The sequence below is a fragment of the Cinclus cinclus genome, chromosome 5, assembly GCF_963662255.1.
Source record: "Cinclus cinclus chromosome 5, bCinCin1.1, whole genome shotgun sequence".
Lineage (NCBI taxonomy): Eukaryota > Metazoa > Chordata > Aves > Passeriformes > Cinclidae > Cinclus > Cinclus cinclus.
The window spans coordinates 11505048-11518421 of record NC_085050.1 but is presented as its reverse complement, the minus strand read 5'-3'; the positions used below and the strand labels follow the sequence as shown (position 1 = coordinate 11518421).

At 38.6% G+C, this 13374-nt stretch overlaps 1 protein-coding gene across 8 annotated transcripts in view; it reads left to right on the top strand.

The window, feature by feature from the left end:
- The window catches only part of KIAA0232 (KIAA0232 ortholog), a 64584-nt gene extending 53448 nt beyond the window's left edge, over positions 1-11136 (top strand). For 6 of the 8 annotated variants that reach the window (XM_062492654.1, XM_062492653.1, XM_062492658.1 and 3 more), the window contains 3 exons: positions 5397-5478; positions 7400-7497; positions 8498-11136. In XM_062492654.1, the coding sequence (XP_062348638.1) occupies positions 5397-5478; positions 7400-7497; positions 8498-8677 (360 nt within the window). In that variant the 3' untranslated portion in view covers positions 8678-11136. Of the gene's footprint in view, positions 1-5396; positions 5479-7399 lie in introns of all 8 variants that reach the window. The other 2 variants (XM_062492656.1, XM_062492652.1) reach the window with 2 other exon arrangements.
- Positions 11137-13374: the final 2238 nt, after the last annotated feature.

Sequence of the window (13374 nt, the reverse complement as noted above, 5' to 3'; positions counted from 1 at the left end):
AAAGATGTGTGTGAGCTTTTTTATTTTTAAGAGTGATACTTATTTTCATGAGCATTAAGCAAAATCAATATCAAATACCTAGAATTAGGACAGTGTAATGGAAACTTTTTCGTGGACACCCCACACATACATGCAAGGGGAAAAGCAGGCACTATGGTCTGGACTGATTAGTATAGATCAATATTTGTAAAGATTTTTTTTAAATGAAACTTTCTGTGTTTCTATGCTTGACTTGGGACAGAAAGTCATTGTTTAACTCAGTCATCTAATGTAAAGACTCATCTAATGACTTGTGTTCTGAGGTACCTCCAATATTTTTGCATAAACAGTGGATGTGAAAATACTAATATAAACCACAGTGTAATAGTAACACATTCTGGTTTGCATCACTTAAACTTGAATTATATGTGTGCTGTGGAAACACATCTCTGAATACCTCCTATTTATAAACAAGACTGTAGGAGAATCTGGTTCAGTTTCCTCCCTCTTACCTTCTATATTAAAACACTTCTTTTAGAATTACACTGTATTTTGCTGAAGGAATTTGCAAATAGCTCCTGCAGAATTTTTTCAAACATGAATGATGCTTATATATCTAGCCATAAGATTAAAAAAACCTAGAACTAAAACCAACAACAAAATGAAGCCAACAACAAAAAAAGAAGCCCAAACCAAACAACCTCTATAAAAACCACCAGCACATGCCACCCAAACAGCTACATAATACCCCACAAACACAGCTCCCTTGCCCCCCCATAGTACAGTCCTTTTTCTTCCAAGTAAATGCTCGTACCATTTAGCTGTGGAGTCATGGGTAAGTACACAAACTGGACCAGTTAATGGACTGTGAATATATCAACACTGCATTTCCTGTCAACAAATTCTATATGGGCTCCAATCTAGCAGCTGTGCTCAAAGAATGCTCATACTGTTGGGTCCTTGAGATAGATGAAAGGACATGTAGGGTTTTAAGGTCTGAACATCCCTAAGACACTGGTTTTGGGGATGAGGAAATTTTACTGACAAAAACTGTGTTTGTGTATCTCATGACTGAGTTGGCCTTGAGATTTGGTGAGGGTCTGTGCTGGACTGGAGTAATGCAGTGGAAGTGCATAACCCTTTAGAAAGGGCTGTCAAGACAGGAAAGGAAGAGAGGTGCTTTATAAACATTGGTTCTGAGGTCAGCAGTGTAGAAGGTAAGATGTCATAAATCCAGGTAGTGATTAGAGCGAGACAAAATTTGGAGGTGTCTGCTGTGTGCCTAAAAATCAGGGAAATTGAGTGCGAAAAGAGCATGTATGGATCTACATACAAAGCATAGGACTTAGTAAATAGTGAGTAATTTGGGGGCTACCTAAGACAGGACTGGTCCAGATAGTCCTTGGTAAGTGCTGATCATGGCCAGTGCTGAAAACACCCACAAAGACTCTTAAGCTCTAACCTAATTAAGAAACCATTATTTTGCAGAGATATTGAAGGGCTTGTATGAAAGGACTTCAGAAAGATAGAGTTCACAATAACAGTTTAAAAATCTTGAGGGGAAAAACCCCAAAGTTTACACAAATTAAAAAGATTTGGTACACCTGAAACTAGAAGTAAACCAGAAACAGAAAGATAACAGAAAAATATTTGATAAACAGAACTAACAAGCTTGGAAAGCTATGAAAATGCAATATCCAAGGTATTGGTTAATGCATCTATTGTCATCGTTAATGAAAATACAGATATTACCCTGTTTCAGTTAGTCACAGCAGTATTCACCTTTAGTATCATGAAGAGCAGCAGCTAATTTGTGAAAAGCCTACTACAATACTTGTTTGAGAACACATGGAAGATAGAAAATATATAAAAAGCAAATTTTTATTTTAAAGAGGAAAATGGAACTCAGGGAAAATGGAACCAATGACCCTCTTGTATTGCCTGACTTGTACTTTAAACTGTAAATGGCCCAAATGTGTGAGTAACAGGAAGTTTCCAAGGATTAGTTCAGGAGAAAGATTGCTCTCTCAAAATAACCATCAGTGACTTACTGGAGGACAACAGGGATGATTATTTTTTTCTAGTGTGTGGCATGTTTATGAAAAGCCCTGATAATAACCAACTGGGAAGGTCTGTAGTTACACTGGAAGACAGGATTAGAATCAAAAAGTTGTTATATCTCAGCAGTGTTTGAAACATAAAATGCAATCCTGCAGGGGCAACTAAAATTTCTACAGAAAATAATAACCCTCTTTACAAACACTATGGGAAGAGTGACAGGTGAGGAAGTGATGTGAAACAGAAAAGCATCTTCAAATAGATCATAGCTGAATGTAAATCAGGAATGATACAGTGCAAAAGACTGCAACATTGAGATCCATGAGAAGGAGTACCCTTCTCTAAGAGTGGAGCTGCTCTGCCAAGACAGGGCTCCTTGTATATCAGGAGAGATGTCTTGAGGAGAAAACACAAAGGTGACTACTTACAAAAACAGAGTGAAGGAACTGAGGCTGTTTATTCACAAGAGAGAACTGGAGCAGAAGCAGTGGTTTTGCAGAAACCATGTTCATAGTTAGAGGAGATAAGGGAAACAAAGCTCTGTTCTCTCTAGCCTCTGATAAACACAAAGGAACTGGATGTGATGACCTTAAATCACACTAGGAGAAATTGAGGAGTAATAATTCTAACCAGACAGGGAGCATATTGTAAGGCTCAATTATTTTTTAGGGAAGCAGTGAAATTCTGCCTTGATGAGACTGAACGTAGGAATAGTGCATTGTAGTTGATTCTAACTTTGTGCAAGAATAGAGGCTAGATTATCTCAGAGTCCCTTGCACATGTATTTTCAGTGAAATTCTGCAATGAGGTTACTGCCAAATAGGTTTTAACAATATAGTCTAGACAGCTCCCTCTGTTCATTTGTGACTGGCTTCTTGAGCCAAGTCGATCTTCACTGGGTGGCTGATGAACTAAAATTAGAATCTGATCTTTTGGAATGGGACTCACTGGCTTCATTGGTGCTTTGACTTCTGAATTATTCATGTGTTGCATTCTTCCTGATAGTAAGGGGTTGCAGAGCAGGTTCAAAGAAAAACATGCTTACGAATTAACATGATTTTTTTTCTGTCAGTTGTAACACTTCTGGTAATATTCATTAAGACCACACTGATGCTTTAGTGCTTGTTCTCTTCACATTCTGCAAGCCTCTTGTCAACTTTGTCAGCTGTGATCCTTGTCAGCAAGTGTTCTGAAGCAGTACAACTAGTCAGTTAGGGTGTTTCCAAATTAGTATCTAATAGTCTGGGAGAAGCCTCAGATACTCTATGCCTAGCTCTAAAACCAGAAAGGTAACCCATCAGTCTTCTCTCCAACCTGCAGCAAAACTGGGAGTGAGAAAGCATTGCAGCTGGTTTTGCCCTGTTGTCTATGAGTTCAACTTAAGAATAAAGGAAAATAAATATTAATAGTTTCACAGAATAGAGACTTCCAGTCACAATATTTAATATCAGAACCATTCTAAATAATAGCTGTTTAGATGGTTAGCTGGAAAATTTAATAAAACTTTTCATAAAACACTGGAAATGTATATGAGTATGTGTGAGAAAGAAGAAGATATAAATTGAAAATCCTGTTTTAAAAGGGAAAGATTGCCAACAAAGGAAGGTAGACTCATGGTACTGTTCTGAAATTGGTATTTTGTATTTGCTGATTGGGAGTGTCTTAAAAAAAAAAAATTCACAGTGTGTGCATTTCTAGAAAACACTTATGCAACTGTAGGAAAAAAACTTTTCTTCTGCAAATGTATAAAATAGACATTGAAAGTGTCCTCTATTCCCTCCCAATTCAACACTGAAATGGGAGCTGTCTGTGACCTGTTCCAGCTCTCCAGGTGCTGGAGCTGTGATGGAAGCACAGGGGGGCTGGAGCAGCCAGTGCCTCAGCCTGAGAAGCAAGGCTGCTGCAGCTTGTTGTGCCCTGCCAGACTCAAGCTGCCTTTGCCTGTACCTGCTGGGGTTCATCCAGCTTATCCCATGTGCAGGTGTGACAGCAGCAGTGGGGAGAGACTTTGAAGTTAAAAACGCATCATGCCTGTGGAGTTTAGATGCCTCTACCTATAATCAGCACAGAGTGAGGCTTCCATGATGTAAATCCAAATATTTTTTACTATGTCCTGCTTATACCCTTGAGCTGCTGCTTTTTTTTTTTCTTTTTTTAAATTTTCTTTTTAGTGTTAAACAAAGACACCAACTGATGGTTTAAGTTCCTAAGAACTCCCTTTTCTGGAATTAAGGGTTTGAATTTTTGGAGGGTGGTTCCAAAAAGACTGTTCCTGGGACTTATGAGGGTCTTGTGACAGGAAGCCAGCATGGATAAGTTCAAATAAGTTGAATCTAGGACACGTTTCTAAATACAGCACTCTTGAGTCACTCCTTTGGATTGAGAGGGGCTTCTCTTTATTAAGGACTAAGTGTTTGTAAATTTAAGTTCTATGGGTGTGTAGTTCTACAGCAGGTTGGGCAGGAACAAAAGGATGCTCATTAATCTTCTATGTTTAAACATTCTCAAGTTGACTGAGGTGAAAGCTGACAAGAAAGTCAGTGCTGAAGCTCATTTGTTACTGTTTGTTGTAGGCATTTGCACTGTCATTTTTTGAGTCATTCTAGTATCTATAGAGGATGTTACAAGGCATAATCTTTTAAAGGTTAATGGGGTTACCTCAGGTGCAGCCATGACACTGGGGACTTGTCTGTTGTGATAAGCCCTTGCTATTTTAGCCATGTCCATCAATGTCATAAGAAAAGGCTTCTGGTAAAATCGAACTAGTATTAAAATATGGGGAAAGGGAGACTATTTTGGCAGTCTTAGTGAGTGGATTACTTCCAGTATAAAGACAAATCATTGATCAATCTCTTTGTCCTCATGTTGACACATAATTCTCTAATTTTTGTGCTTTTCCATTTGGTAATGGTACTGCTAATTCATCATCCCAAACTTCAAACATGAAAATTTGCACTTTTTGTTCGCTGTCTTCTTTGTTTTGTTTTACACTGAACTGTTTGTCATGTTGGCTAACATTTCACTGTGTTCTTCTATCTCTTGGGCAGCTCTCTCAAGATTATAAAGTGTAGGGCTGGAATTAAATTCTTCTTTCTGGATTTGTGTAACTCTGTATGGGCAAAGTCTGAGCCCCAGCATGGAGTTTATATTGGCTGTAAGAGTTCAGAGAATGGATGTTCCACTGTAGCTTGACAGTCATTTCTCATTAGAGTCACACATTGAGCAGTGTGACCTGTAAGACTTAGGAAAATTCACTGTAATACCAGAATTTCCTCCTTTACATGTAAGTATATTATTTATGGCAAAATGAAGTGTGATTATTGTCTAAACACTTTCCTATATTGAATACTAATCTGCAGAGAATGAGTGGCAGCCAGGAAAAGCAATGCTGGTGGGAAAAGGCGCTCTATTCTCCCCTTTTTCCTGCATCACAGTGTGAAGGTAAGCACTTCTGCCTGTAGAACTAACTTGCTGTTGCACCCATGTAAGAATGAAATGCTCCTTGTTATGGATAGGAGTTACTGCAGATGAACTGGATTTACTCTCTGTATCTAAAAAATCCACACCAGTAAGCTTCCATAAAAAAATCTTTAATCTGAGAGGACTGGGCTTCTTCAGTTGCACTTGCAGTAGACCTCTAGCATGATTCTAAATTGGTTTAAAACAAAGTGGTTTAAAAATAATCGTAACATTTACACAGATTTACTTAATTCCAAAGCCTGCAATTAAATAAGCAGAAAATCTCTGATTATGGAAACAGTTTATTACATTTTTAAATGTTTTGTCCTGAAAAATATTTAATAGGTAGGTAAGTCCATAAGAATGTGAAAACATGATGTTTACCTTTTATGGGTGTGCATAAATAACATGCCAGTTATTCAGTGAATGTGTGGAATCTCTCTGAGGCTGGGAAGGAGAGGGATTTGCCACTTGGCCACTCCTTTCACACTGACAGTCGGAGAATTTTTCTGCCCTGCACAGAGAGTAAATCCAGTCTTAGTGGGCAGGCTGCTCGTGACCAGAAGCAGGTGTGCTTTCAGGACTCCCAGGAATCTGTAGCATCTGACAACTGACTCAAGCCAGGTTTTCAATGGACTGGCAAGAATCCAGGCAGCTTTTTTTGCCTGCATACCAATTCACCTTTTCTGGGGACAAGGCAAGAAACTAAACAAGACCATTCTGTATCTTAAATGGACAGGAACTCTGGTGCTTTCTGTTGTTACAGGCTCAGGGTGAAAAACTTTTCATCAGAGACGTGGTTCCTTAATAATCTGAAAGTAGATTAGCCAGTTATTATTTTTGAAGCGCACGTATAAGTGCAACCAACTAAACTGTGTTCTTGGTTCCAAAACAGCCTTACTTTGGTGTTCAGGACAGTTTGGGTAACTTTCAACAGCATCTTAACTTTTACTTCACTCCCAGCTACAGAGCTGTGCGCAGTGCAAGAGCAGACAGGCGCTCAGAGCCTGCCGCGTTGGCGAAAGCCGTCAGTGTTCCCGAGGGGGGGGGGATTGTGGTGATTCGGGGGATTTGGGTGATTCGGGAGATTTGGGTGATTCGGGGGATTTGGGGCTCCCCTGCAAAGCCGCGGGGCCGCGCTCGGTGACGGGGCCGCTGCTGTCCCCTGGCGGCGAGCGCGCGTCACTGCGGCAGCGCTGCCCGGGCGCGGGGGGAGCGCGGCCGAGCCCCGGAGCTGCTGCTGCAGAGCCGCGGTGTGCCCCGTGCCGCGCCCGTCTTCGACAAGACCGGGACGCTATCCTCACAGCTGATGTTGATGTTACTCTTCCACAAACCTTTTCCTGTGTCCAGTTTTCAGCGGGGGTAGTTTATAGATGAGTGTTCATGCGTGTGATCCATATGTATCTATCTACATGATAGATGTTGATATTATATATCAGTTTGCTCTGGTAAGTAGAAGTCACAGCCATTCACATCAGCTGGGGTTTTTGAGTTTCATTGACGATCAGGCTACTGTTTCAGTCTATACTGTGTGGGTATAGAAACAGTGATGTAGAACACAGTGCAGTATCAGAACTGAAAAAATGTACTGAACCATTTATCATAAGAAAGTAATTATTGTTCTTTGGTATTTTAGGTGTTTTCATTAACTAAGTAGCTTCTTCTTTTACTGTTAGTTATCCAGGTAGGATTTGATGAAGCTTCTGTGAGGTATTATGCTGATTTCTCTATGGGTGTCAGACCATAAAAACCCCCACAAGCAGAGTTTACATGGCATAGAGTGTGAATTCCAAGAATACTTCTCTGGATGCTTTAATTTATGGTAAATGTAAATAACAGTGTTCCTCAATTCTGTTTTTTTTTCCCCTTTTCATCTGAAACACTCCCACAAAAACAATATAAGAGTGCTATACAAATGCCAAGGGAGAGAATGGTGTAGGAGAACATGCAGATGTAAAGGAAGTATCCAATGATGATGAACATCTTTTAGATTTTAATATGGTAAGTTTGTCAATGATTTTGGGGAGGAAGTTTTATACTTATGTTATAAGGGTGGGCTACTGCATCTTTCCTTTCATCATAGTTCTCAGTCTACCCTCAAATGAAATTTCTGCAAAAAGCTTCTCTTCTCTTGCTTTGTGTATTAACCTCCCCTGCATCTTGAGCATCCTTCTGAAAGTTCCTCAGGGTGTTGTACTTTGGGTAGTACAACCTTTTGCACAAACAACTGTACTTCTAGTAGACAGGCAAAGCCACTTTCCTTTGGGAACGCTTGCCATTTGCTTGTCATGAGTGTTAAACATGAGTCTTCTTTTCCTTCAACTTCTAATTTCAGTAAGTGTAGAGTGAGCTGAAGTGCACTATGAGGGCAAAAAGAACCAGTAACTAAAGGCATAAAGATAATATATGCTGAACGCTGTCCTCATTACAAGCAAAAAAAAAAACAACAAAAAAACAAACAAAAAAAACCCTGATTTTTTTTCTCTAGGGTAAAAATTTTGTGTAGACATGTATTTACTGATACATCTTTAAACTTCATTGTGATGATAGCACTTAGTTTAACATTGTGACATGCTTGCTATAGCTTTACTCATTCAGATGAAAATATATTTAAAATATATTTGCTTGAAGTTTAGTCAGATCTGTGCTGTGTTTTCTTACTATTTACTACTTATTACCAAGTTTTGGAGATAACTTTTACAATAGTTTTCTAATATGAATTGTGGTAAAGGTACATCCTGAGTTCACCTTTGGTTCTCTTGCTTTTTTGTTCAAATCTTAGAATTAAGAAATAGGAAAAATAATAAAAGCCCCACTTTTTTTTTCCCTGCTGTTCTGCAGTCCTTTCTACATAGTGGACTAAGTCAGGAAAGAGGAGGACTTGCCCTGTAATCATGGCATCTCTCTTGGACAACTACAAAACCAAATAACCTCCCAGCCCAGGGAAAAGCAAGCATGTTCTTTATTGTTCCCCATCAACACTGTCAGTTTAAATCCTTAGGTTTCTTCTGTTTATGAAGCAAGATGTGCAGATGATATAAATGCTGAGGCAAAACCAAATGGCTTCAGGAAGAAGATCTACTCCAGTGATAGCTCCAGCTCTGAAGACACAGCTTCAGAAGGTGGAAGCGAGTGGGCTGATCCGTGTGAGGAGGAGCTTTTTTCTCGAACTCAACTGTAAAAACTGCAGAGTAGAACAGATAATTGAAAAGTAACATGAGATGGAAAACTATCTTTCTTGAGGGTCTGTAGCTCTAAAACAACAACTTGAGTTTCCTCTTCAGTTAATGGATTCAGATGTGTATTTATCTTTCTCTTCTTGCTTATTTTATAGATGAGGACACAGCTGTCCTATTGAAGATTTTTTTCCCAAAAAATACTGTTAAATTCTTGGCTATTTGAACTAGACTAGATTGTGTTGTCAAATCAAGAATGGATGTGCATGTGCTTGTCTTAGTAGTACCACTGCTTTTTTGCATCTTAATTGCAGTTATTTTCTTTCGTAACTGTAGCCCTACCACTATTATGATCTTCTTAGCATCGCAGTGTCTACAACTACTTCTGCTATTCAGACTTCAGCTTTCTGCACATTAGGCTTTGTTCTTTAAGAACTGGGAGATAAATACTTAACACTGTAATCTATCAGTGCCTTTCTGAATGCAGGAGAAAAGCATGAATGACTTGTCCAGTCTTCATTCAGTAAATCTCATAACTTTGAAGTAGGAACAACAGGGTTGTGCTTTAGAGACTTACAGAAACTGTGTTTTCTATCCCATGATTCCCCCCTCCCACAAACCAACACTGAGGATACCATGGTTTGTATTTTTGCTAACTGGAGAAGCCAAGGATTTTTTGTAGGTATGGAGGCAATGTGGGGTTTTTTTCCCTTTTTTTCTTTTTTTTTTTGTCCTTTTTAGCAATTTGCCGATGTGGGGCAGAAGTTCAAAAAGTAACACCAAAAATAATAAACCACTGGGGTGATGTGTGGATTGTTGTGAATTTTGTTAATGAGTAATGAGAATGTTGTCTTGTTGCAGATGAAGGCATTCATGTAACCTGCAAAAGCATCCTGTAACTGAACTTGAGCCTGAATGACTGAAACTCTCTAAAATGCTCAGAGTGTTAAATGTTTTAAATGCAAAGGGTCAGTGCTTCACTTGAAAGAAATCCTGTGGCTGCTGCAGTTAGCTGCTGTTGTGGCTGTAATTTAGTAAATCTCGTAGTTCATTTTGTGTTTCTGAGAGAATGTGTGGGGCAAGTTATGTGTGTGGTGGGTGGGGGTAGGGAAGGTGATGACTTACAAACATACATGTGTGATTGCAGTAGTGATTGTTGCTTTATGTGACTTGCTTTTAAATTTTCTTTTGTTAACTTAGAAAGTCAATACATTGTCAAGTTGCATCTGTACAAGACTATCAACTCCTTCTGCTTTTAACACATTATGCAAAATGTATAAGCCAGGAGGAGCAATATTTGCAAAACTAAACATTCTAAGTTTTTACCAACTCCTAGTTTAAAAAATGACAACAACTAACTAGTCTACATGATCGCAGCATGTCTGTAACACCAGGAAGTGCAGAAAGTCCAATACTGACTTGAAAAGCTTCACCATTATTTTTGACAGGCAATAAACCTCACAAGAAACATAGCTGTTCAACATGTGAGCTGAACTGCCTTTGAAATGTGTTCTGCGCTAGAAATGCTTTCTGAGTAACTGGGTTTTGTTGCCTTTATTCAATTGACAGTGTTAAGAATTTAAACATGTGGTTGGGAAACCATGCCGGTCTTCGTGCAACACTTTTGGTGAGATCCTTACTAAAACTGGCTTGGTTGCCCTTATCCAAGGACTTTCTTTTGGTCCTCCTCTTAGACTATGTTTTAGGGTTTGTATTCATAAAGCAAATCTTTTGACACTTTACAGTTTCTTTTCTTAATTTATTTGCAGACTTTGAATAGATTTTTATGTATTTTACTTTCTTCTGGAGCTTCCTTGAGAGGTTGTTTAGCACCTGCACTGAAACTAGTTAACTGTAACATGAAAGGAAAAAAGAACTTAACACACAAATTCTTCAAATCACTACAGTGAAGAATTGAATAGAACTTCATCTGAGAACAGGAAATGACCAGGTGGACATATTTCAAACACAAACTTCAGCTCAGTTAATTCTGGCAAGAGCTTCTTCCTTGGTAAGAAAGGGCTCAAAAGTAACAAAGGTGTTGCTCATAATTACACTGTGGCATGTAATGATTCCAACACCTTTTGGGAAAATAAAATCCTATATTGAGCTTGGGCAATAACAAATTGTCTTTACTTGTTTTCATAGTTTAATGGCTAAAGCTCTAAGGCTTTCAGTGAGAGTTGAAGTGTGGTTTTTAGTTTTTCTATATGGATAGAAACACACACCACCAACAATAACAACAACAAGAGCATTAAAGGTTGGCATACGCTGAACCGCACTGTGGGATGAAGCGCATTGCATACCCATAGCATTGAAGTATCAGTTTTCCATTCCTGGGCTGAAATTTGTTTCTACTTTTTGCTTCAAGTGGTTGTATTGTTCTGATTTCACGTACACCAGAGTAACTGATTTTGTTTTCTTGTGGAGTTACTTAACACCGAATAAAAATATAAAAGGACAATTGGATGGTGTGTGTGTCTCTTAATTTTCTTCGGCTAATGTGTACAACTTAGATACCACATGCAGTTAAGCATTAAATATTCTGGAGAAACAGCGTGATGTATCTAATTTGGGAAACCTTTGCACTGCTGTAATTTTAAAAAATATTTTTAGGATGTAAGAAAAATACATTGTATATGTTCTTAAAAAAAAGACAAAATGAGCTTTGTCGACACTTTATTTGTGTAGAAATGAATTTATAATGACAAATTCATATTTAGAAAATAAGACTTTAAAAAAAAAAAAATCAAACCCAAGCAAACCCAGACCCTCTCTCACATAACAGTTACAGAACTTGGATGTATTATGGGATCTAACCCAGCAGACAGATTTCTATTTCTGCTTTCAACTTGTGTTGAGTCATTGAGTAACGAGTATCTCACTTCTACTTACAGAAAAACCACATCTATGACAAGAAAGTGTACTGTCCTAATTCCATGGCTGCACTTCCTTTCAGCGAAAGGAAAAAAAGCCCCAACAGCTCACATTCTACTTGGTGGAGCCTTGTGCATTGTGGTGCTGTGAGTCTGCAGCCAAAGTGACCTGGGATTCTGTGCAGAATGATTCCATCCTCTGCCAAATTAGAAGTTCAGTGAAAACAACACAGAAACACACACTTGGAAATAGTGGAAGAGTCCCTCTGTAAGGTCCTCGAGTGAATACTTTTGTTCAGACTTGGTAGTCGAAACTTTTAAAAGCATATATATTATTATTTTCAATTATTTCTTAAATACACAAAGTAGTGTATTTTCATTGCATTTATAAAATATACTTGATAGAAGAACTACATTTCATCAGCCAGGCTTTTCAATTCCTGTATCTGAGTTAATATTAAACACACATATGGTAAAGAATGTTTCCAGTGTAAACAATGCTTCTGTCATGCAAGAACTACCACTGTATAGTCCTAGGCAGCAAGTATATCCATCAGTGGTAGGATAGGCTAGCTGTAAATGCATCATACTGTGCCTTCATGGTAGTGCCTGATGTGAAAATACATGGGAAGGCAGTGAACCTTCTGGAAAGCTATGATTCCTTCGCAGTATCTCATTCTTTCCCTGCCAGGACCAGCACAGTTAAGTATTATCTCCAAAGAATTAGTCATTACCTTTCATGTACAGCATCTCACATAATTTTCTTTTATTACCTGTGAAGCTAATAGCAAAAAGACTCCAGAGGTTTGGGACAAAAGAGGTCTTTATGGATATGTTTTATCTTCCTACTGTAATACTTCTGTTCCATTATTCAAGTTCCTTTCCAAATGTAGTATTACATGCAAATGCTTATAAATTTTATGGTCTACCTCTGCTCCAATGGGATGTAAGGGGATGAACAGGAAAAAGCAGCTGACAGAATTGGCAGTGGGCCAACACACTGCTGAGAAAAAGCCACTGAGTGACAAAATACTAGTGTCCCTGCCCTACTTCATCTGTGTGTAACAACTTAAACAGTGAGCACACAGCCTGAGGTGCGGGGCTGCTGTGGATGCTGCCTTCTGCCTGACAGCCTTCCTGAAGGGCAGATGATTCTGGAAGGACAGTGTCTGTTATTACTGTATTTGCAGTTAATTCAAGAACAAGGGGCTGCAAAAGTGATACTGGGTCTCTGAGTCCCTTGGTGATGATGTGAGGTCCCTTCTGTTAACACCAGTAACAGCTGTTTAATAGTGCTACAACTGCTTGTTGCATAAAGATTTCGGGATTTGCCAGTGAAGGGTTAATTGCCAATCACTTCTCCACAAGCCTGATTTTACTCACTACAAGCAAAGAGAGTCACAGGAGAAGCAGCAACTTTCCTTGTCTCATAAAGCTGAGAACTCTCAAATTCTTGAATTTCTTTTAAATCCAGTCTAAGAAATCATGCCTGTTAAAAATACTGTTAAAAAGTACAGATGAGTACATTTTCAGATTCATCTCAGCTTTCTTGTTAATAGCCATGGAAATGCTTTCAAGCAAAGAACAGTACAGAACAGTAGCAGTATTGAAAGTGAATACATAAACACCATCTAAAAAAATGGATGCCACTTCCACCGTTGGAGATTTTTAGGAACATATTAGACAAATGTTTCAGAAATTATGTAATGACTAACACAAACTTGTGTAGTTTTCTCCTTTACTGATCCCCAACTTATGTTTGAAAAAAGTAAACTTGTGTGTTGTGTCATCTATTGTCTAAGAATAATTTGCCTCATTAATCCCTG